Consider the following 27190-nt stretch of genomic DNA (forward strand, 5'->3'; position numbering starts at 1 on the left):
GTGGCGGCAGGTAGCCTAGTGGTTAGAGTGGGGGGGGGGCAGGTAGACTAGTGGTTAGAGTGGGGGGCGGCAGGTAGCCTAGTGGTTAGAGTGGGGGGGGGCAGGTAGACTAGTGGTTAGAGTGGGGGGGCGGCAGGTAGCCTAGTGGTTAGAGTGGGGGGGCGGCAGGTAGCCTAGTGGTTAGAGTGGGGGGCAGGTAGCCTAGTGGTTAGAGTAGGGGGCGGCAGGTAGCCTAGTGGTCAGAGTGGGGGCGGCAGGTAGCCAAGTAGTTAGGGGGGGGCGGCAGGTAGCCTAGTGGTTAGAGTGGGCGGGGGCAGGTAGCCTAGTGGTTAGAGTGGGGGGCAGGTAGCCTAGTGGTTAGAGTGGGGGGCAGGTAGCCTAGTGGTTAGAGTGGGGGGCAGGTAGCCTAGTGGTTAGAGTGGGGGGGCAGGTAGCCTAGTGGTCAGAGTAGGGGGGCGGCAGGTAGCCTAGTGGTTAGAGTGGGGGGGGCAGATAGCCTAGTGGTTAGAGTAGGGGGCGGCAGGTAGCCTAGTGGTTAGAGTGGGGGGGCAGGTAGCCTAGTGGTTAGAGTGGGGGGGGGGCAGGTAGCCTAGTGGTTAGATTGGGGGGGGCAGGTAGCCTTGTGGTTAGAGTAGGGGGCGGCAGGTAGCCTAGTGGTCAGAGTGGGGGGCGGCAGGTAGCCTAGTAGTTAGGGGGGGCGGCAGGTAGCCTAGTGATTAGAGTGGGGGGGCAGGTAGCCTAGTGGTTAGAGTGGGGGGGCAGGTAGCCTAGTGGTTAGAGTGGGGGCAGGTAGCCTAGTGGTTAGAGTGGGGGGGCAGGTAGCCTAGTGGTTAGAGTGGGGGGCAGGTAGCCTAGTGGTTAGAGTGGGGGGCAGGTAGCCTAGTGGTTAGAGTGGGGGGGGGCAGGTAGCCTAGTGGTTAGAGTGGGGAGGGGGCGGCAGGTTTGCCTAGTGGTTAGAGTGGGGGGCAGGTAGCCTAGTGGTTAGAGTGGGGGGGGGCAGGTAGCCTAGTGGTTAGAGTGGGGTGGGGGGGCGGCAGGTTTGCCTAGTGGTTAGAGTGGGGGGCAGGTAGCCTAGTGGTTAGAGTGGGGGGGGCGGCAGGTTTGCCTAGTGGTTAGAGTGGGGGGGGGCAGGTAGCCTAGTGACAGTCAGTCAGACACTCACTAGGAGCCCCTCTACACCCAGAAGAACATGTTTCTATGTGAAACCCTTCGTTTGTTACTATACAAACAGACACAACAACATGACAAAGAAGTAAAATATGCTGCTGCAGAGCTAAGAGACAGACAGACAGACAGACAGACAGACAGACAGACAGACAGACAGACAGACAGACAGACAGACAGACGGTGTGTGTAGGTGTGTGTGAGGTGTGTGTAGGTGTGTGAGGTGTGTGTTTGGTGTGTGTGAGGTGTGTAGGTGTGTGAGGTGTGTAGGTGTGTATGAGGTGTGAGGTGTGTGTGAGGTGTGTAGGTGTGTATGAGGTGTGTAGGTGTGTATTAGGTGTGTAGGTGTGTGAGGTGTGTGTTTGGTGTGTGTGAGGTGTGTAGGTGTGTGAGGTGTGTGTAGGTGTGTATGAGGTGTGAGGTGTGTGTGAGGTGTGTAGGTGTGTATGAGGTGTGTAGGTGTGTATTAGGTGTGTATGTGTGTAGGTGTGTAGATGTGTGTAGGTGTGTAGGTGTGCAGGTGTGTAGGTGTGTGTATGTGTGTATTCGGTGTGTAGGTGTATGTTAGGTGTGTGTTAGGTGTGTGTAGGTGTGTAGGTGTGCAGGTGTGTAGGTAGTAGGTGTGTATTAGGTGTGTAGTAGGTATGTATTAGGTGTGTATTAGGTATGTATTAGGTGTGTAGTAAGTATGTATTAGGTGTGTATTAGGTGTGTAGTAAGTAGGTGTGTAGTAGGTGTGTAGTAGATGTGTATTAGGTGTGTATTAGGTGTAGTAGGTGTGTAGTACGTGTGTATTAGGTGTGTAGTAGGTGTGTATTAGGTGTGCAGTAGGTATGTATTAGGTGTGTATTAGGTGTGTAGTAAGTAGGTGTGTAGTAGGTGTGTAGTAGGTGTGTAGGTGTGTAGTAGGTATGTAGTAGGTGTGTATAAGGTGTGTAGTAGGTGTGTAGCAGGTGTGTAGGTGTGTAGTAGGTGTGTAGGTGTGTAGTAGGTGTGTAGGTGTGTAGTAGGTGTGTAGTAGGTATGTAGTAGGTGTGTATAAGGTGTGTAGTAGGTATGTAGGTGTGTAGTAGGTGTGTAGTAGGTGTGTATTAGGTGTGTAGTAGGTGTGTAGGTGTGTAGTAGGTGTGTATAAGGTGTGTATTAGGTGTGTAGTAGGTGTGTAGTAGGTATGTAGTAGGTGTGTATAAGGTGTGTAGTAGGTGTGTAGTAGGTGTGTAGTAGGTGTGTATAAGGTGTGTAGTAGGTATGTAGTAGGTGTGTATGTAGTAGGTGTGTAGTAGGTGTGTAGTAGGTGTGTAGGTGTGTAGGTGTGTCGTAGGTGTGTAGGTGTGTCGTAGGTGTGTAGGTGTGTAGTAGGTGTGTAGGTGTGTAGTAGGTGTGTAGTAGGTGTGTAGGTCGTAGGTGTGTAGTAGATGTGTAGGTGTGTAGTAGATGTGTAGTAGGTGTGTAGGTGTGTAGTAGGTGTGTAGGTATGTATGTAGTAGGTGTGTAGTAGGTGTGTAGTAGGTGTGTAGGTATGTATGTATTAGGTGTGTAGTAAGTATGTATTAGGTGTGTATTAGGTGTGTAGTAAGTAGGTGTGTAGTAGGTGTGTAGTAGGTGTGTATTAGGTGTGTATTAGGTGTGTAATAGGTGTAGTAGGTGTGTAGTACGTGTGTATTAGGTGTGTATTAGGTGTGTAGTAGGTGTGTATTAGGTGTGTAGTAGGTGTGTATAAGGTGTGTAGTAGGTGTGTAGTAGGTGTGTATTAGGTGTGTAGTAGGTGTGTAGTAGGTGTGTAGTAGGTGTGTAGTAGGTGTGTAGGTGTGTATGTCGTAGGTGTGTAGTAGATGTGTAGGTGTGTAGTAGATGTGTAGTAGGTGTGTAGGTGTGTAGTAGGTGTGTAGGTATGTATGTAGTAGGTGTGTAGTAGGTGTGTAGGTATGTATGTATTAGGTGTGTAGTAAGTATGTATTAGGTGTGTATTAGGTGTGTAGTAAGTAGGTGTGTAGTAGGTGTGTAGTAGGTGTGTATTAGGTGTGTAATAGGTGTAGTAGGTGTGTAGTACGTGTGTATTAGGTGTGTATTAGGTGTGTAGTAGGTGTGTATTAGGTGTGTAGTAGGTGTGTATAAGGTGTGTAGTAGGTGTGTAGTAGGTGTGTATTAGGTGTGTAGTAGGTGTGTAGTAGGTATGTAGTAGGTGTGTAGTAGGTGTGTAGTAGGTTTGTAGTAGGTGTGTATAAGGTGTGTAGTAGGTATGTAGTAGGTGTGTAGGTGTGTAGTAGGTGTGTAGGTGTGTATGTAGTAGGTGTGTAGGTGTGTAGTAGGTGTGTAGTAGGTGTGTAGGTGTGTATGTCGTAGGTGTGTAGTAGGTGTGTAGGTGTGTAGTAGGTGTGTAGGTGTGTAGGTGTGTAGTAGGTGTGTAGTAGGTGTGTAGGTGTGTATGTCGTAGGTGTGTAGTAGGTGTGTAGGTGTGTAGTAGGTGTGTAGGTGTGTAGTAGGTGTGTAGGTGTGTAGTAGGTGTGTAGGTGTGTAGTAGGTGTGTAGGTGTGTAGTAGGTGTGTAGTAGGTGTGTAGTAGGTGTATAGGTATGTATGTAGTAGGTGTGTAGTAGGTGTGTAGTAGGTGTGTAGGTATGTATGTAGTAGGTGTGTAGTAGGTGTGTAGTAGGTGTGTACCTGAGCTGCAGCTCCTGTACTGCTGGTTGTGTCCGTGCAGCAGGAGGCTGAACACCAACATGAGGACCACGATCAGACCAATCAGAGACAGGACCAACAGGAACCACCACTCCTCATAGAAGGGACGGTCCCACAGCGCTATGGAGACATTATATCACTGTTATGAAGGCCTTTATAACCAGTCTGGTGACAGGATGTTGGTGATACTGTTACAGCTGCTTCAGTCCCACAGCGCTATGGACCCACATATCACTGTTATGAAGGCCTTTATAGCCAGTCTGGTGACAGGATGGAGACATATCACTGTTATGAAGGCCTTTATAGCCAGTCTGGTGACAGGATGGAGACATATCACTGTTATGAAGGCCTTTATAACCAGTCTGGTAACAGGATGTTGTTGATACTGTTACAGCTGCTTCAGTCCCACAGCGCTATGGACCCACATATCACTGTTATGAAGGCCTTTATAGCCAGTCTGGTGACAGGATGGAGACATATCACTGTTATGAAGGCCTTTATAGCCAGTCTGGTGACAGGATGGAGACATATCACTGTTATGAAGGCCTTTATAACCAGTCTGGTAACAGGATGGAGACATATCACTGTTATGAAGGCCTTTATAGCCAGTCTGGTGACAGGATGGAGACATATCACTGTTATGAAGGCCTTTATAGCCAGTCTGGTGACAGGATGGAGACATATCACTGTTATGAAGGCCTTTATAACCAGTCTGGTGACAGGATGGAGACATATCACTGTTATGAAGGCCGTTATAACCAGTCTGGTGACAGGATGGAGACATATCACTGTTATGAAGGCCTTTATAACCAGTCTGGTGACAGGATGTTGTTGATACTGTTACAGCTGCTTCAGTCCCACAGCGCTATGGACCCACATATCACTGTTATGAAGGCCGTTATAACCAGTCTGGTGACAGGATGGAGACATATCACTGTTATGAAGGCCGTTATAACCAGTCTGGTGACAGGATGGAGACATATCACTGTTATGAAGGCCTTTATAACCAGTCTGGTGACAGGATGTTGTTGATACTGTTACAGCTGCTTCAGTCCCACAGCGCTATGGACCCACATATCACTGTTATGAAGGCCGTTATAACCAGTCTGGTGACAGGATGGAGACATATCACTGTTATGAAGGCCGTTATAACCAGTCTGGTGACAGGATGTTGTTGATACTGTTACAGCTGGAGCTGCTTCAGTCTGACACTAGATGGCAGCACAGTGTTAACACAGAGACTGTGTTACTGTGAGTGTGTCTGTGTGTATGTTTACCAGCGAGCGCGGTGGATGGCGTGCTGGGTTCTCCATAACCGTAGCGATTGACAGCGATGACACGGAACTCATATCCAACCCCTGACCTCAGACGGTCCATCTCCACGGTTACTGACCTACTGCTGGGGGGGAGGAGCCTGACAAACGAGTCCCACATACCTTCATCTGAAGAGAGAGAGAGGGGGGAGAGAGAGGGGGGAGAGTGAGAGGGAGAGAGAGAAGGAAGGGAGAGAGAGAAAAATGGAGGGTAGTGAGAGAATGTAAAAGGAAGTGTAAATATCATTAGTGATAGAAGGAGAGGAAAGATGGAAGGAGACACCACACACACACCAGACACCACAAACACACACACACACACACACACACAAACCACAGACACACCACACACACACACACACACACACACCACACACACACACACCACACACAACACAGACACACCACACACAACACAGACACACCACACACACACACACACACACACACACACACACACCACACACACAACACACACCACAGGCAAACCACAGACACAACAGACACATACCACAGACACACCACCGACACACCACCGACACACACCACATACACACCCCGCCCACCACAGACACACACCACAGACATACCACAGACACACCACACCACAGACACACATTCGCTTGCTCACCTGAGGGACGAGCCTCGATGATGTAACCTATGACAGGTCCCGCCCCCGCGTCTCCCTCCGACCAATGAATGGTCAGCGCCGAGGAGGACTTGGTGACTGACATCTCCATGGGCGAACCAGGGGTGCCTGGGGGAGAGAGGGAGGAGCCATTCAGACCATATAAACACAGAGACCTGTAGATGTTGGGGATGTTGGTGTGTATAGCAGGTGTGGAGCTGAACACACATAAACCTAACACACCTCACACACACACACACACACACACACACACACACACACACACACACACACACACACACACACACACACACACACACACACACACACCCTCACACACACACCTCACACACACACCTCACACACCTCACACACACCACAGATGGCGATGGCGTCATCTGATAAGATGGTGCCAGAAGAACATGGCTGACGTTTTATATTCTCCCAACCAATTGTACTATTTTGTTATTTTTTTGGCGTTTTGTGTAACTTATTTTTAAACTTATTTTGTACATAATGTTGCTGCTACCGTCTCTTATGACTGAAAATAACTTCTGGACATCAGAAAAGCGATTACTCACCGCGGACAGGAAGAAACTTTTTCCTTTAACGAGTCCGACGAGAAGGATATCCTGCTTTCACTGGAACAGGCACAGATCATGCCTTTTGCGTGAAGAAAAGATGCCGGAAAAGGGGCAGCAGATCGGGCACCCTTCTGAGAATCCGGAGGCGAGCGAGTAAACTCCCACTGCCTTCCTTTCTTCTTGCTAACGTGCAATCATAGGAAAATAAAATGTATGATCTGCGAATAAGATTATCCTACCAATGGGACATTAAAAACTGTAATATTTTATGTTTCACCGAGACGTGGCTGAACGAAGATACGGACAATATAGAGCTAACGGGATTTTCCATGCACCGGCATCTGGTAAAACGAGGTGTGTGTCTTTTTGTCAAAACAGCTGGTGCGCAATGTCGAATATTAAAGAAGTCTCGAGGTATTGCTCGCCTGAGGTAGAGTACCTTATGATAAGCTGTAGACCACACTATCTACCAAGAGAGTTCTCATCTAAATTATTCGTAGCCGTTTATTTACCACCACAAAGTGAAGCTGGCACTAAGACCGCTCTCAACCAACTCTATAAGGCCATAAGCAAAGAAGAAAATGCTCATCCAGAAGTGGAGCTCCTAGTGGCCGGGGACTTTAATGCTGGCAAACTTAAATCAGTTTTACCAAATTTTTACCAGCATGTCACATGTGCAACAGGGGAAAAAACATCCTAGACCACCTTTACTTAGATGCATACAAAGCTCAGCAAATCTGACCATAATTCTATCCTCCTAATTCCTGCTAACAAGCAAAAACTAAAGCAGGAAGTACCAGTGACTCGCTCAATACAGAAGTGGTCAGATGGCATGGATGCTACACTACAGAACTGTTTTGCTATCACAGACTGGAATATGTTCCGGGATTCATCCAATGGCATTGAGGAATACACCACCTCACTCACCTGGCTTCATCAATAGGTGCATTGATGACGTTGTCCCCACAGTGACTGTACGTACATATCCCAACCAGAAGCCATGGATTACAGGCAACATCCGCATCGAGCTAATGGCTAGAGCTACCACAAAGCGCAAAGCGTCAATACAGGATAAAAATGGAATCCTACTACACCGGCTCTGACGCTCGTCAGATGTGGCAGGGCTTGTAAACTATTACGGCCTACAAAGAGAAACCCTGACGCGAGCTGCCCATTGATGCGAGCCTACCAGACGAGCCAAATGCCTTTTATGCTCGCTTCGAGGCAAGCAACACTGAAGCATGCACGAGACCACCAGCTGTTCTGGATGACCGTGTGATAATGCTCTCGGTAGTCGATGTGAGCAAAACCTTTAAACAGGTCAATATTTACAAAGCTACTGGGTTAGACGGATTACCAGGACGTGTACTCAAAGCATACACGGACCAACTGTCAAGTGTCTTCACTGACATTTTCAACATTTCTTCACTGACATTTTTCCCTGACAGTCTGTAATACCTACATGTTTCAAGCAGACCAACATAGTCCATGTGCCCAAGGAAGCGAAGATAACCTGCCTAAATGATTACCACCCCATGGAACTCACGTCGGTAGCCATAAAGTGCTTTGAAAGGCTGGTCATGGCTCACATCAACAGCCTCCTCCCGGATACCCTAGATCCACTCCAATTCGCATACCGCCCCAACAGATCCACAGATGCGGCAATCTCAATCGCACTCCACACTGCCCTTTCTCACCTGGACAAAAGGAACACCTCTGTGAGAATGCTGTTCATTGACTACAGCTCAGCGTTCAACACCATAGTGCCCACGAAGCTCATCACTAAGCTAAGGACTCTGGGACTAAACACCTCCTTCTGCAACTGGACCCTGGACTGAAAAGATTTGACATGGGTCCCCAGATCCTCAAAAGGTTCTACAGCTACACCATCGAGAGCATCTTGACTGGTTGCATCACCGCCTGGTATGGAAACTGCTCGGCTTCCGACCGTAAGGCGCTACACAGGGTAGTGAGCACGGCCCAGTACATCACTGGGGCCAAGCTTCCTGCCATCCAGGACCTATATAATAGGTGGTGTCAGAGGAAAGCCCATAAAATTGTCCAGACTCCAGTCACACAAGGTACCGGAGCGTCAAGTCTAGGACCAAAAGGCTTCTCAACAGCTTCTACCCCCAAGCCATAAGACTGCTGAACAATTCATAAAATCACCACCGGACAATTTACATTGATCCCTCTTCCCTATTGTACACTGCTGCTACTTGCTGGTTATTATCTATGCATAATAACTTCGCCCCCACCGACATGTACAAATTACCTCTAACCTGTATCCCTGCACACTGACGCTGTACTGGTGCCCCCTGTATAGAGCCTCCACACTGACGCTGTACCGGTGCCCCCTGTATAGAGCCTCCACACTGACGCTGTACCGGTGCCCCCTGTATAGAGCCTCCACACTGACGCTGTACTGGTGCCCCCTGTATAGAGCCTCCACACTGACGCTGTACCGGTGCCCCCTGTATAGAGCCTCCACACTGACGCTGTACTGGTGCCCCCTGTATAGAGCCTCCACACTGACGCTGTACCGGTGCCCCCTGTATAGAGCCTCCACACTGACGCTGTACCGGTACCCCCTGTATAGAGCCTCCACACTGACGCTGTATTGGTGCCCCCTGTATAGAGCCTCCACACTGACGCTGTACCGGTGCCCCCTGTATAGAGCCTCCACACTGACGCTGTACTGGTGCCCCCTGTATAGAGCCTCCACACTGACGCTGTACCGGTGCCCCCTGTATAGAGCCTCCACACTGACGCTGTACCGGTGCCCCCTGTATAGAGCCTCCACACTGACGCTGTACTGGTGCCCCCTGTATAGAGCCTCCACACTGACGCTGTACTGGTGCCCCCTGTATATAGCCTCCACACTGACTCGGTACCGGTGCCCCCTGTATATAGCCTCCACACTGACTCGGTACCGGTGCCCCCTGTATAGAGCCTCCACATTGACACTGTACTGGTACCCCCTGTATAGAGCCTCCACACTGACGCTGTACTGGTGCCCCCTGTATATAGCCTCCACACCGACTCGGTACCGGTGCCCCCTGTATATAGCCTCCACACTGACTCGGTACCGGTGCCCCCTGTATAGAGCCTCCACACTGACTCGGTACCGGTGCCCCCTGTATAGAGCCTCCACACTGACTCTGTACCAGTACCCCCTGTATATAGCCTCCACACTGACGCTGTACTGGTGCCCCCTGTATATAGCCTCCACACTGACTCGGTACCGGTGCCCCCTGTATATAGCCTCCACACTGACTCGGTACCGGTGCCCCCTGTATATAGCCTCCACACTGACTCGGTACCGGTGCCCCCTGTATAGAGCCTCCACACTGACTCGGTACCGGTGCCCCCTGTATATAGCCTCCACACTGACTCGGTACCGGTGCCCCCTGTATAGAGCCTCCACACTGACGCTGTACTGGTGCCCCCTGTATATAGCCTCCACACTGACTCGGTACCGGTGCCCCCTGTATATAGCCTCCACACTGACTCGGTACCGGTGCCCCCTGTATAGAGCCTCCACACTGACTCGGTACCGGTGCCCCCTGTATATAGCCTCCACACTGACTCGGTACCGGTGCCCCCTGTATAGAGCCTCCACACTGACTCGGTACCGGTGCCCCCTGTATATAGCCTCCACACTGACTCGGTACCGGTGCCCCCTGTATATAGCCTCCACACTGACTCGGTACCGGTGCCCCCTGTATAGAGCCTTCCATTGTGTAGGTATGTATAGAGCCTCGTTATTGTTGTTCTTATTGTGATACTTTTTATTATTACTTTTTATTTTAGTCTACTTGGTAAATATTTTCTTCTTCTTGAACTGTACTGTTGGTTAAGGGCTTGTAAGTAAAGCATTTCACGGTAAAGTCTACACCTGTTTTATTCGGCGATTGTGACAATGTTTGATTTGATACACACCTCACACACCTCACACACTGCACTCACTACACTCACACACCTCACACACTACACTCACACACACACTCTCACACACCTCACACACTACACACACCTCACACACCTCACACACACCTCACACACACACACTCTCACACTCTCACACACACACCTCACACACACCTCACACACACCATACACACCTCGCACACACACACCTCACACACTACCCCCCCCTCTCTTCTTACCCTGAAGAGGTTGTGAGGTGACGTTACAGTGTGCAGCAGGTCCGTAGCTGACTGTTCTGGCCTGGACACTGAACCTGTAGGTTACTCCTTTAGTCAGGTCTCTGACCTTTAACCAACGCTGCCAGCTACCCTTCACATCCACCGTCACCACCCGACTCACACCTAGACACACACACACACACTCACACACACACACACACACACACACACACACACACACACACACACACACACACACACACACACACACACACACACACACACAGGACACTTTAAAACATGTGTAGATATACAAACACTATCAAACACTATCAAACACCATTAAACACTATCAAACACTATCAAACACCATTAAACACCATTAAACGCCATTAAACACCAGTAAACACCATTAAACGCCATTAAACGCCAGTAAGCACCAGTAAACACCATTAAACACCAGTAAACACCATTAAACACCAGTAAGCACCAGTAAACACCATTAAACACCAGTAAACACCATTAAACACCAGTAAACACCATTAAACACCAGTAAACACCATTAAACATCATTGAACAACTTGTTTTGTGTGTCAGCAACATTTTCCTCTTCATCATCATGTCAAGACAGGCCCAGAAACTGGTGTGTATGTTGTTACGTGTGTGTGTGCGTGTGTGTATTGCTAGGTGTGTGTGTGTGTTGTTAGGCGTGTGAGTGTGTGTTAGGTGTGTGTGTGTTGCTAGGCGTGTGTGTGTGTGTTGTTAGGTGTGTGTGTTGTTAGGTGTGAGTGTTGTTAGGTGTGAGTGTGTTGCTAGACATGTGTATGTGTTGTTAGGTGTGTGTGTGTTGCTAGGCGTGTGTGTTGTTAGGTGTGAGTGTGAGTGTGTTGCTAGGCATGTGTGTGTGTTGTTAGGTGTGAGTGTGTTGCTAGGTGTGTGTGGGTATTAGTTACCCTGTACAGGCTGTGTGGGTTGGTAGACCACCCTGTACCCCTCCACTACCCCGTTAGAAGCGCTGGGCGCCCCCCAGGAGACGTTGACACTCCATCCTGTCACCTCCGAAAACGACAGGAAACTAGGCTGGCTGGGGGCTGGGGGGGGGAGAGTAGGTTACACAGGTGATCATTACATTCATACCATCTAGATTTTCAACTTTAATAACACAACCAGACAGTGCAGACCTGGGATCAGATACTATTAGATGTATGTGTATACTCTCAGTGTTTGTTTTAGACAGTGCAGACCTGGGATCAGATACTGTTAGATGTTTGTGTAAACTCTCAGTGTCTGTTTTAGACAGTGCAGACCTGGGATCAGATACTATTAGCTGTATGTGTAAACTCTCAGTGTCTGTTTTAGACAGTGCAGACCTGGGATCAGATACTATTAGCTGTATGTGTATACTCTCAGTGTCTGCTTTAGACAGTCTGGGGACTGTTCTATTCCTTCCATTACAACAGGCTCCATCATTATCAAGCCCAGATAAAGATTTTTCATTGATTTCAAATCATATTTGAAGCCAGGTCTAACATATACGCATCCCAGGGTTCACTGGGTGGGTTAGAGGTTAGAGGTTAGGGAACCTACCAGCCTGTAGGGTCTTGGCCCCCTGGGGTTAGAGGTTAGAGGTTAGGGAACCTATCAGCCTGTAGGGTCTTGGCCCCCTGGGGTTAGAGGTTAGAGGTTAGGGAACCTACCAGCCTGTAGGGTCTTGGCCCCCTGGGGTTAGAGGTTAGAGGTTAGGGAACCTACCAGCCTGTAGGGTCTTGGCCCCCTGGGGTTAGAGGTTAGGGAACCTACCAGCCTGTAGGGTCTTGCCCCCCTGGGGTTAGAGGTTAGAGGTTAGGGAACCTACCAGCCTGTAGGGTCTTGGCCCCCTGGGGTTAGAGGTTAGAGGTTAGGGAACCTACCAGCCTGTAGGGTCTTGGCCCCCTGGGGTTAGAGGTTAGAGGTTAGGGAACCTACCAGCCTGTAGGGTCTTGGCCCCCTGGGGTTAGAGGTTAGAGGTTGGGAACCTACCAGCCTGTAGGGTCTTGGCCCCTTGGGGTTAGAGGTTAGAGGTTAGGGAACCTACCAGCCTGTAGGGTCTTGGCCCCCTGGGGTTAGAGGTTAGAGGTTAGGGAACCTACCAGCCTGTAGGGCCTTGGCCCCCTGGGGTTAGAGGTTAGAGGTTAGGGAACCTACCAGCCTGTAGGGCCTTGGCCCCCTGGGGTTAGAGGTTAGGGAACCTACCAGCCTGTAGGGTCTTGGCCCCCTGGGGTTAGAGGTTAGAGGTTAGGGAACCTACCAGCCTGTAGGGTCTTGGCGCCCCGGGGTTCGCTGGGCGGGCCGTCTCCAGCCACGTTGAAGGCAGACAGCGTGACGAGGTAGGATGTGTAACACGTGAGGTTGACCAGACGAACACGCATGTCAGGAACAAACACAACAGTCACCTTCTCTGTCTGGTTCTGTCTGTCACCCTGCCAGTAGTGGATCTGATCACATCACAGGAAACAGGAAGAAGTCACACACAAGAAGTGAGACCATTTTCTACTGACACAATGGTTCCTTTCTGTCTCCCTACCCTTGTCCCTGAAGGGTACACATGCTCAATATTCTGCTGTTGACCTGCCCTCTGATGTATTCTATAACAACATGACATGATGTACCCAGCAGAATGATGTTGTGATGTATTCTATAACAACATGATGTATCCAGCAGAATGATGTTGTGATGTATTCTATAACAACATGATGTACCCAGCAGAATGATGTTGTGATGTATTCTATAACAACATGATGTATCCAGCAGAATGATGTTGTGATGTATTCTATAACAACATGATGTATCCAGCAGAATGATGTTGTGATGTATTCTATAACAACATGATGTATCCAGCAGAATGATGTTGTGATGTATTCTATAACAACATGATGTATCCAGCAGAATGATGTTGTGATGTGTTCTATAACAACATGATGTATCCAGCAGAATGATGTTGTGATGTATTCTATAACAACATGATGTATCCAGCAGAATGATGTTGTGATGTATTCTATAACAACATGATGTATCCAGCAGAATGATGTTGTGATGTATTCTATAACAACATGATGTATCCAGCAGAATGATGTTGTGATGTATTCTATAACAACATGATGTATCCAGCAGAATGATGTTGTGATGTATTCTATAACAACATGATGTATCCAGCAGAATGATGTTGTGATGTATTCTATAACAACATGATGTACCCAGCAGAATGATGTTGTGATGTATTCTATAACAACATGATGTATCCAGCAGAATGATGTTGTGATGTATTCTATAACAACATGACTATGTATCCAGCAGAATGATGTTGTGATGTATTCTATAACAACATGATGTATCCAGCAGAATGATGTTGTGATGTATTCTATAACAACATGATGTATCCAGCAGAATGATGTTGTGATGTATTCTATAACAACATGATGTATCCAGCAGAATGATGTTGTGATGTATTCTATAACAACATGATGTATCCAGCAGAATGATGTTGTGATGTATTCTATAACAACATGATGTATCCAGCAGAATGATGTTGTGATGTATTCTATAACAACATGATGTATCCAGCAGAATGATGTTGTGATGTATTCTATAACAACATGATGTATCCAGCAGAATGATGTTGTGATGTATTCTATAACAACATGATGTATCCAGCAGAATGATGTTGTGATGTATTCTATAACAACATGATGTATCCAGCAGAATGATGTTGTGATGTATTCTATAACAACATGATGTATCCAGCAGAATGATGTTGTGATGTATTCTATAACAACATGATGTATCCAGCAGAATGATGTTGTGATGTATTCTATAACAACATGATGTATCCAGCAGAATGATGTTGTGATGTATTCTATAACAACATGATGTATCCAGCAGAATGATGTTGTGATGTATTCTATAACAACATGATGTATCCAGCAGAATGATGTTGTGATGTATTCTATAACAACATGATGTATCCAGCAGAATGATGTTGTGATGTATTCTATAACAACATGATGTATCCAGCAGAATGATGTTGTGATGTATTCTATAACAACATGATGTATCCAGCAGAATGATGTTGTGATGTATTCTATAACAACATGATGTATCCAGCAGAATGATGTTGTGATGTATTCTATAACAACATGATGTATCCAGCAGAATGATGTTGTGATGTATTCTATAACAACATGATGTACCCAGCAGAATGATGTTGTGATGTATTCTATAACAACATGATGTATCCAGCAGAATGATGTTGTGATGTATTCTATAACAACATGATGTATCCAGCAGAATGATGTTGTGATGTATTCTATAACAACATGATGTATCCAGCAGAATGATGTTGTGATGTATTCTATAACAACATGATGTATCCAGCAGAATGATGTTGTGATGTATTCTATAACAACATGATGTATCCAGCAGAATGATGTTGTGATGTATTCTATAACAACATGATGTATCCAGCAGAATGATGTTGTGATGTATTCTATAACAACATGATGTATCCAGCAGAATGATGTTGTGATGTATTCTATAACAACATGATGTATCCAGCAGAATGATGTTGTGATGTATTCTATAACAACATGATGTATCCAGCAGAATGATGTTGTGATGTATTCTATAACAACATGATGTATCCAGCAGAATGATGTTGTGATGTATTCTATAACAACATGATGTATCCAGCAGAATGATGTTGTGATGTATTCTATAACAACATGAAATGTATCCAGCAGAATGATGTTGTGATGTATTCTATAACAACATGATGTATCCAGCAGAATGATGTTGTGATGTATTCTATAACAACATGATGTACCCAGCAGAATGATGTTGTGATGTATTCTATAACAACATGATGTACCCAGCAGAATGATGTTGTGATGTATTCTATAACAACATGATGTATCCAGCAGAATGATGTTGTGATGTATTCTATAACAACATGATGTATCCAGCAGAATGATGTTGTGATGTATTCTATAACAACATGATGTATCCAGCAGAATGATGTTGTGATGTATTCTATAACAACATGATGTATCCAGCAGAATGATGTTGTGATGTATTCTATAACAACATGATGTATCCAGCAGAATGATGTTGTGATGTATTCTATAACAACATGATGTATCCAGCAGAATGATGTTGTGATGTATTCTATAACAACATGATGTATCCAGCAGAATGATGTTGTGATGTATTCTATAACAACATGATGTATCCAGCAGAATGATGTTGTGATGTATTCTATAACAACATGATGTATCCAGCAGAATGATGTTGTGATGTATTCTATAACAACATGATGTATCCAGCAGAATGATGTTGTGATGTATTCTATAACAACATGATGTACCCAGCAGAATGATGTTGTGATGTATTCTATAACAACATGATGTATCCAGCAGAATGATGTTGTGATGTATTCTATAACAACATGATGTATCCAGCAGAATGATGTTGTGATGTATTCTATAACAACATGATGTATCCAGCAGAATGATGTTGTGATGTATTCTATAACAACATGATGTATCCAGCAGAATGATGTTGTGATGTATTCTATAACAACATGATGTATCCAGCAGAATGATGTTGTGATGTATTCTATAACAACATGATGTATCCAGCAGAATGATGTTGTGATGTATTCTATAACAACATGATGTATCCAGCAGAATGATGTTGTGATGTATTCTATAACAACATGATGTATCCAGCAGAATGATGTTGTGATGTATTCTATAACAACATGATGTATCCAGCAGAATGATGTTGTGATGTATTCTATAACAACATGATGTATCCAGCAGAATGATGTTGTGATGTATTCTATAACAACATGATGTATCCAGCAGAATGATGTTGTGATGTATTCTATAACAACATGATGTATCCAGCAGAATGATGTTGTGATGTATTCTATAACAACATGATGTATCCAGCAGAATGATGTTGTGATGTATTCTATAACAACATGATGTATCCAGCAGAATGATGTTGTGATGTATTCTATAACAACATGATGTATCCAGCAGAATGATGTTGTGATGTATTCTATAACAACATGATGTATCCAGCAGAATGATGTTGTGATGTATTCTATAACAACATGATGTATCCAGCAGAATGATGTTGTGATGTATTCTATAACAACATGATGTATCCAGCAGAATGATGTTGTGATGTATTCTATAACAACATGATGTATCCAGCAGAATGATGTTGTGATGTATTCTATAACAACATGATGTATCCAGCAGAATGATGTTGTGATGTATTCTATAACAACATGATGTATCCAGCAGAATGATGTTGTGATGTATTCTATAACAACATGATGTATCCAGCAGAATGATGTTGTGATGTATTCTATAACAACATGATGTATCCAGCAGAATGATGTTGTGATGTATTCTATAACAACATGATGTATCCAGCAGAATGATGTTGTGATGTATTCTATAACAACATGATGTATCCAGCAGAATGATGTTGTGATGTATTCTATAACAACATGATGTATCCAGCAGAATGATGTTGTGATGTATTCTATAACAACATGATGTATCCAGCAGAATGATGTTGTGATGTATTCTATAACAACATGATGTATCCAGCAGAATGATGTTGTGATGTATTCTATAACAACATGATGTATCCAGCAGAATGATGTTGTGATGTATTCTATAACAACATGATGTATCCAGCAGAATGATGTTGTGATGTATTCTATAACAACATGATGTATCCAGCAGAATGATGTTGTGATGTATTCTATAACAACATGATGTATCCAGCAGAATGATGTTGTGATGTATTCTATAACAACATGATGTATCCAGCAGAATGATGTTGTGATGTATTCTATAACAACATGATGTATCCAGCAGAATGATGTTGTGATGTATTCTATAACAACATGATGTATCCAGCAGAATGATGTTGTGATGTATTCTATAACAACATGATGTATCCAGCAGAATGATGTTGTGATGTATTCTATAACAACATGATGTATCCAGCAGAATGATGTTGTGATGTATTCTATAACAACATGATGTATCCAGCAGAATGATGTTGTGATGTATTCTATAACAACATGATGTATCCAGCAGAATGATGTTGTGATGTATTCTATAACAACATGATGTATCCAGCAGAATGATGTTGTGATGTATTCTATAACAACATGATGTATCCAGCAGAATGATGTTGTGATGTATTCTATAACAACATGATGTATCCAGCAGAATGATGTTGTGATGTATTCTATAACAACATGATGTATCCAGCAGAATGATGTTGTGATGTATTCTATAACAACATGATGTATCCAGCAGAATGATGTTGTGATGTATTCTATAACAACATGATGTATCCAGCAGAATGATGTTGTGATGTATTCTATAACAACATGATGTATCCAGCAGAATGATGTTGTGATGTATTCTATAACAACATGATGTATCCAGCAGAATGATGTTGTGATGTATTCTATAACAACATGATGTATCCAGCAGAATGATGTTGTGATGTATTCTATAACAACATGATGTATCCAGCAGAATGATGTTGTGATGTATTCTATAACAACATGATGTATCCAGCAGAATGATGTTGTGATGTATTCTATAACAACATGATGTATCCAGCAGAATGATGTTGTGATGTATTCTATAACAACATGATGTATCCAGCAGAATGATGTTGTGATGTATTCTATAACAACATGATGTATCCAGCAGAATGATGTTGTGATGTATTCTATAACAACATGATGTATCCAGCAGAATGATGTTGTGATGTATTCTATAACAACATGATGTATCCAGCAGAATGATGTTGTGATGTATTCTATAACAACATGATGTACCCAGCAGAATGATGTTGTGATGTATTCTATAACAACATGATGTATCCAGCAGAATGATGTTGTGATGTATTCTATAACAACATGATGTACCCAGCAGAATGATGTTGTGATGTATTCTATAACAACATGATGTATCCAGCAGAATGATGTTGTGATGTATTCTATAACAACATGACATGATGTATCCAGCAGAATGATGTTGTGATGTATTCTATAACAACATGATGTATCCAGCAGAATGATGTTGTGATGTATTCTATAACAACATGATGTATCCAGCAGAATGATGTTGTGATGTATTCTATAACAACATGATGTATCCAGCAGAATGATGTTGTGATGTATTCTATAACAACATGATGTATCCAGCAGAATGATGTTGTGATGTATTCTATAACAACATGACATGATGTACCCAGCAGAATGATGTTGTGATGTATTCTATAACAACATGATGTACCCAGCAGAATGATGTTGTGATGTATTCTATAACAACATGATGTATCCAGCAGAATGATGTTGTGATGTATTCTATAACAACATGATGTATCCAGCAGAATGATGTTGTGATGTATTCTATAACAACATGATGTATCCAGCAGAATGATGTTGTGATGTATTCTATAACAACATGATGTATCCAGCAGAATGATGTTGTGATGTATTCTATAACAACATGATGTATCCAGCAGAATGATGTTGTGATGTATTCTATAACAACATGATGTATCCAGCAGAATGATGTTGTGATGTATTCTATAACAACATGATGTATCCAGCAGAATGATGTTGTGATGTATTCTATAACAACATGATGTATCCAGCAGAATGATGTTGTGATGTATTCTATAACAACATGATGTATCCAGCAGAATGATGTTGTGATGTATTCTATAACAACATGATGTATCCAGCAGAATGATGTTGTGATGTATTCTATAACAACATGATGTATCCAGCAGAATGATGTTGTGATGTATTCTATAACAACATGATGTATCCAGCAGAATGATGTTGTGATGTATTCTATAACAACATGACATGTATCCAGCAGAATGATGTTGTGATGTATTCTATAACAACATGATGTATCCAGCAGAATGATGTTGTGATGTATTCTATAACAACATGATGTATCCAGCAGAATGATGTTGTGATGTATTCTATAACAACATGAATGTATCCAGCAGAATGATGTTGTGATGTATTCTATAACAACATGATGTATCCAGCAGAATGATGTTGTGATGTATTCTATAACAACATGATGTATCCAGCAGAATGATGTTGTGATGTATTCTATAACAACATGATGTATCCAGCAGAATGATGTTGTGATGTATTCTATAACAACATGATGTATCCAGCAGAATGATGTTGTGATGTATTCTATAACAACATGATGTATCCAGCAGAATGATGTTGTGATGTATTCTATAACAACATGATGTATCCAGCAGAATGATGTTGTGATGTATTCTATAACAACATGACTGTATCCAGCAGAATGATGTTGTGATGTATTCTATAACAACATGACTGTATCCAGCAGAATGATGTTGTGATGTATTCTATAACAACATGATGTATCCAGCAGAATGATGTTGTGATGTATTCTATAACAACATGATGTATCCAGCAGAATGATGTTGTGATGTATTCTATAACAACATGATGTATCCAGCAGAATGATGTTGTGATGTATTCTATAACAACATGATGTATCCAGCAGAATGATGTTGTGATGTATTCTATAACAACATGATGTATCCAGCAGAATGATGTTGTGATGTATTCTATAACAACATGATGTATCCAGCAGAATGATGTTGTGATGTATTCTATAACAACATGATGTATCCAGCAGAATGATGTTGTGATGTATTCTATAACAACATGACATGATGTATCCAGCAGAATGATGTTGTGATGTATTCTATAACAACATGATGTATCCAGCAGAATGATGTTGTGATGTATTCTATAACAACATGATGTATCCAGCAGAATGATGTTGTGATGTATTCTATAACAACATGATGTATCCAGCAGAATGATGTTGTGATGTATTCTATAACAACATGATGTATCCAGCAGAATGATGTTGTGATGTATTCTATAACAACATGATGTATCCAGCAGAATGATGTTGTGATGTATTCTATAACAACATGATGTATCCAGCAGAATGATGTTGTGATGTATTCTATAACAACATGATGTATCCAGCAGAATGATGTTGTGATGTATTCTATAACAACATGATGTATCCAGCAGAATGATGTTGTGATGTATTCTATAACAACATGATGTATCCAGCAGAATGATGTTGTGATGTATTCTATAACAACATGATGTATCCAGCAGAATGATGTTGTGATGTATTCTATAACAACATGATGTATCCAGCAGAATGATGTTGTGATGTATTCTATAACAACATGATGTATCCAGCAGAATGATGTTGTGATGTATTCTATAACAACATGATGTATCCAGCAGAATGATGTTGTGATGTATTCTATAACAACATGATGTATCCAGCAGAATGATGTTGTGATGTATTCTATAACAACATGATGTATCCAGCAGAATGATGTTGTGATGTATTCTATAACAACATGACTTGTATCCAGCAGAATGATGTTGTGATGTATTCTATAACAACATGATGTATCCAGCAGAATGATGTTGTGATGTATTCTATAACAACATGATGTATCCAGCAGAATGATGTTGTGATGTATTCTATAACAACATGATGTATCCAGCAGAATGATGTTGTGATGTATTCTATAACAACATGATGTATCCAGCAGAATGATGTTGTGATGTATTCTATAACAACATGATGTATCCAGCAGAATGATGTTGTGATGTATTCTATAACAACATGATGTATCCAGCAGAATGATGTTGTGATGTATTCTATAACAACATGATTGTATCCAGCAGAATGATGTTGTGATGTATTCTATAACAACATGATGTATCCAGCAGAATGATGTTGTGATGTATTCTATAACAACATGATGTATCCAGCAGAATGATGTTGTGATGTATTCTATAACAACATGATGTATCCAGCAGAATGATGTTGTGATGTATTCTATAACAACATGATGTATCCAGCAGAATGATGTTGTGATGTATTCTATAACAACATGATGTATCCAGCAGAATGATGTTGTGATGTATTCTATAACAACATGATGTATCCAGCAGAATGATGTTGTGATGTATTCTATAACAACATGATGTATCCAGCAGAATGATGTTGTGATGTATTCTATAACAACATGATGTATCCAGCAGAATGATGTTGTGATGTATTCTATAACAACATGATGTATCCAGCAGAATGATGTTGTGATGTATTCTATAACAACATGATGTATCCAGCAGAATGATGTTGTGATGTATTCTATAACAACATGATGTATCCAGCAGAATGATGTTGTGATGTATTCTATAACAACATGATGTACCCAGCAGAATGATGTTGTGATGTATTCTATAACAACATGATGTATCCAGCAGAATGATGTTGTGATGTATTCTATAACAACATGATGTATCCAGCAGAATGATGTTGTGATGTATTCTATAACAACATGATGTATCCAGCAGAATGATGTTGTGATGTATTCTATAACAACATGATGTATCCAGCAGAATGATGTTGTGATGTATTCTATAACAACATGATGTATCCAGCAGAATGATGTTGTGATGTATTCTATAACAACATGATGTATCCAGCAGAATGATGTTGTGATGTATTCTATAACAACATGATGTATCCAGCAGAATGATGTTGTGATGTATTCTATAACAACATGATGTATCCAGCAGAATGATGTTGTGATGTATTCTATAACAACATGATGTATCCAGCAGAATGATGTTGTGATGTATTCTATAACAACATGATGTATCCAGCAGAATGATGTTGTGATGTATTCTATAACAACATGATGTATCCAGCAGAATGATGTTGTGATGTATTCTATAACAACATGATGTATCCAGCAGAATGATGTTGTGATGTATTCTATAACAACATGATGTATCCAGCAGAATGATGTTGTGATGTATTCTATAACAACATGATGTATCCAGCAGAATGATGTTGTGATGTATTCTATAACAACATGATGTATCCAGCAGAATGATGTTGTGATGTATTCTATAACAACATGATGTATCCAGCAGAATGATGTTGTGATGTATTCTATAACAACATGATGTATCCAGCAGAATGATGTTGTGATGTATTCTATAACAACATGATGTATCCAGCAGAATGATGTTGTGATGTATTCTATAACAACATGATGTATCCAGCAGAATGATGTTGTGATGTATTCTATAACAACATGATGTATCCAGCAGAATGATGTTGTGATGTATTCTATAACAACATGATGTATCCAGCAGAATGATGTTGTGATGTATTCTATAACAACATGATGTATCCAGCAGAATGATGTTGTGATGTATTCTATAACAACATGATGTATCCAGCAGAATGATGTTGTGATGTATTCTATAACAACATGATGTATCCAGCAGAATGATGTTGTGATGTATTCTATAACAACATGATGTATCCAGCAGAATGATGTTGTGATGTATTCTATAACAACATGATGTATCCAGCAGAATGATGTTGTGATGTATTCTATAACAACATGACATGTATCCAGCAGAATGATGTTGTGATGTATTCTATAACAACATGATGTATCCAGCAGAATGATGTTGTGATGTATTCTATAACAACATGATGTATCCAGCAGAATGATGTTGTGATGTATTCTATAACAACATGATGTATCCAGCAGAATGATGTTGTGATGTATTCTATAACAACATGATGTATCCAGCAGAATGATGTTGTGATGTATTCTATAACAACATGAATGTATCCAGCAGAATGATGTTGTGATGTATTCTATAACAACATGATGTATCCAGCAGAATGATGTTGTGATGTATTCTATAACAACATGATGTATCCAGCAGAATGATGTTGTGATGTATTCTATAACAACATGATGTATCCAGCAGAATGATGTTGTGATGTATTCTATAACAACATGATGTATCCAGCAGAATGATGTTGTGATGTATTCTATAACAACATGATGTATCCAGCAGAATGATGTTGTGATGTATTCTATAACAACATGATGTATCCAGCAGAATGATGTTGTGATGTATTCTATAACAACATGATGTATCCAGCAGAATGATGTTGTGATGTATTCTATAACAACATGATGTATCCAGCAGAATGATGTTGTGATGTATTCTATAACAACATGATGTATCCAGCAGAATGATGTTGTGATGTATTCTATAACAACATGATGTATCCAGCAGAATGATGTTGTGATGTATTCTATAACAACATGATGTATCCAGCAGAATGATGTTGTGATGTATTCTATAACAACATGATGTATCCAGCAGAATGATGTTGTGATGTATTCTATAACAACATGATGTATCCAGCAGAATGATGTTGTGATGTATTCTATAACAACATGATGTATCCAGCAGAATGATGTTGTGATGTATTCTATAACAACATGATGTATCCAGCAGAATGATGTTGTGATGTATTCTATAACAACATGATGTATCCAGCAGAATGATGTTGTGATGTATTCTATAACAACATGATGTATCCAGCAGAATGATGTTGTGATGTATTCTATAACAACATGATGTACCCAGCAGAATGATGTTGTGATGTATTCTATAACAACATGATGTATCCAGCAGAATGATGTTGTGATGTATTCTATAACAACATGATGTATCCAGCAGAATGATGTTGTGATGTATTCTATAACAACATGATGTATCCAGCAGAATGATGTTGTGATGTATTCTATAACAACATGATGTATCCAGCAGAATGATGTTGTGATGTATTCTATAACAACATGATGTATCCAGCAGAATGATGTTGTGATGTATTCTATAACAACATGATGTATCCAGCAGAATGATGTTGTGATGTATTCTATAACAACATGATGTATCCAGCAGAATGATGTTGTGATGTATTCTATAACAACATGATGTATCCAGCAGAATGATGTTGTGATGTATTCTATAACAACATGATGTATCCAGCAGAATGATGTTGTGATGTATTCTATAACAACATGATGTATCCAGCAGAATGATGTTGTGATGTATTCTATAACAACATGATGTATCCAGCAGAATGATGTTGTGATGTATTCTATAACAACATGATGTATCCAGCAGAATGATGTTGTGATGTATTCTATAACAACATGATGTATCCAGCAGAATGATGTTGTGATGTATTCTATAACAACATGATGTATCCAGCAGAATGATGTTGTGATGTATTCTATAACAACATGATGTATCCAGCAGAATGATGTTGTGATGTATTCTATAACAACATGATGTATCCAGCAGAATGATGTTGTGATGTATTCTATAACAACATGATGTATCCAGCAGAATGATGTTGTGATGTATTCTATAACAACATGATGTATCCAGCAGAATGATGTTGTGATGTATTCTATAACAACATGATGTATCCAGCAGAATGATGTTGTGATGTATTCTATAACAACATGATGTATCCAGCAGAATGATGTTGTGATGTATTCTATAACAACATGATGTATCCAGCAGAATGATGTTGTGATGTATTCTATAACAACATGATGTATCCAGCAGAATGATGTTGTGATGTATTCTATAACAACATGATGTATCCAGCAGAATGATGTTGTGATGTATTCTATAACAACATGATGTATCCAGCAGAATGATGTTGTGATGTATTCTATAACAACATGATGTATCCAGCAGAATGATGTTGTGATGTATTCTATAACAACATGATGTATCCAGCAGAATGATGTTGTGATGTATTCTATAACAACATGATGTATCCAGCAGAATGATGTTGTGATGTATTCTATAACAACATGATGTATCCAGCAGAATGATGTTGTGATGTATTCTATAACAACATGATGTATCCAGCAGAATGATGTTGTGATGTATTCTATAACAACATGATGTATCCAGCAGAATGATGTTGTGATGTATTCTATAACAACATGATGTATCCAGCAGAATGATGTTGTGATGTATTCTATAACAACATGATGTATCCAGCAGAATGATGTTGTGATGTATTCTATAACAACATGATGTATCCAGCAGAATGATGTTGTGATGTATTCTATAACAACATGATGTATCCAGCAGAATGATGTTGTGATGTATTCTATAACAACATGATGTATCCAGCAGAATGATGTTGTGATGTATTCTATAACAACATGATGTATCCAGCAGAATGATGTTGTGATGTATTCTATAACAACATGATGTATCCAGCAGAATGATGTTGTGATGTATTCTATAACAACATGATGTATCCAGCAGAATGATGTTGTGATGTATTCTATAACAACATGATGTATCCAGCAGAATGATGTTGTGATGTATTCTATAACAACATGATGTATCCAGCAGAATGATGTTGTGATGTATTCTATAACAACATGATGTATCCAGCAGAATGATGTTGTGATGTATTCTATAACAACATGATGTATCCAGCAGAATGATGTTGTGATGTATTCTATAACAACATGATGTATCCAGCAGAATGATGTTGTGATGTATTCTATAACAACATGATGTATCCAGCAGAATGATGTTGTGATGTATTCTATAACAACATGACATGTATCCAGCAGAATGATGTTGTGATGTATTCTATAACAACATGATGTATCCAGCAGAATGATGTTGTGATGTATTCTATAACAACATGATGTATCCAGCAGAATGATGTTGTGATGTATTCTATAACAACATGATGTATCCAGCAGAATGATGTTGTGATGTATTCTATAACAACATGATGTATCCAGCAGAATGATGTTGTGATGTATTCTATAACAACATGATGTATCCAGCAGAATGATGTTGTGATGTATTCTATAACAACATGATGTATCCAGCAGAATGATGTTGTGATGTATTCTATAACAACATGATGTATCCAGCAGAATGATGTTGTGATGTATTCTATAACAACATGATGTATCCAGCAGAATGATGTTGTGATGTATTCTATAACAACATGATGTATCCAGCAGAATGATGTTGTGATGTATTCTATAACAACATGACTGTATCCAGCAGAATGATGTTGTGATGTATTCTATAACAACATGATGTATCCAGCAGAATGATGTTGTGATGTATTCTATAACAACATGATGTATCCAGCAGAATGATGTTGTGATGTATTCTATAACAACATGATGTATCCAGCAGAATGATGTTGTGATGTATTCTATAACAACATGATGTATCCAGCAGAATGATGTTGTGATGTATTCTATAACAACATGATGTATCCAGCAGAATGATGTTGTGATGTATTCTATAACAACATGATGTATCCAGCAGAATGATGTTTGTGATGTATTCTATAACACATGATGTATCCAGCAGAATGATGTTGTGATGTATTCTATAACAACATGATGTATCCAGCAGAATGATGTTGTGATGTATTCTATAACAACATGATGTATCCAGCAGAATGATGTTGTGATGTATTCTATAACAACATGACCTGATGTATCCAGCAGAATGATGTTGTGATGTATTCTATAACAACATGACCTGTGGATCCAGCAGAATGATGTTGTGATGTATTCTATAACA

At 41.3% G+C, this 27190-nt stretch overlaps 1 protein-coding gene across 5 annotated transcripts in view; it reads right to left on the reverse strand.

Annotated features, from left to right (window-relative positions):
* LOC106594732 (protein sidekick-1) overlaps positions 1–27190 on the reverse strand; it is a 438074-nt gene that overhangs the window by 10352 nt on the left and 400532 nt on the right. For 4 of the 5 annotated variants that reach the window (XM_045713026.1, XM_045713029.1, XM_045713028.1 and 1 more), the window contains 6 exons: positions 12803–12989; positions 11469–11606; positions 10537–10698; positions 5787–5912; positions 5120–5284; positions 3825–3962 (listed from right to left, as the gene is read on the reverse strand). In XM_045713026.1, the coding sequence (XP_045568982.1) occupies positions 3825–3962; positions 5120–5284; positions 5787–5912; positions 10537–10698; positions 11469–11606; positions 12803–12989 (916 nt within the window). Of the gene's footprint in view, positions 1–3824; positions 3963–4875; positions 4905–5119; positions 5285–5786; positions 5913–10536; positions 10699–11468; positions 11607–12802; positions 12990–27190 lie in introns of those variants that run through there. The other variant, XM_045713027.1, reaches the window with a different exon arrangement.

This window comes from Salmo salar, chromosome ssa02 (genome assembly GCF_905237065.1).
Source record: "Salmo salar chromosome ssa02, Ssal_v3.1, whole genome shotgun sequence".
NCBI lineage: Eukaryota > Metazoa > Chordata > Actinopteri > Salmoniformes > Salmonidae > Salmo > Salmo salar.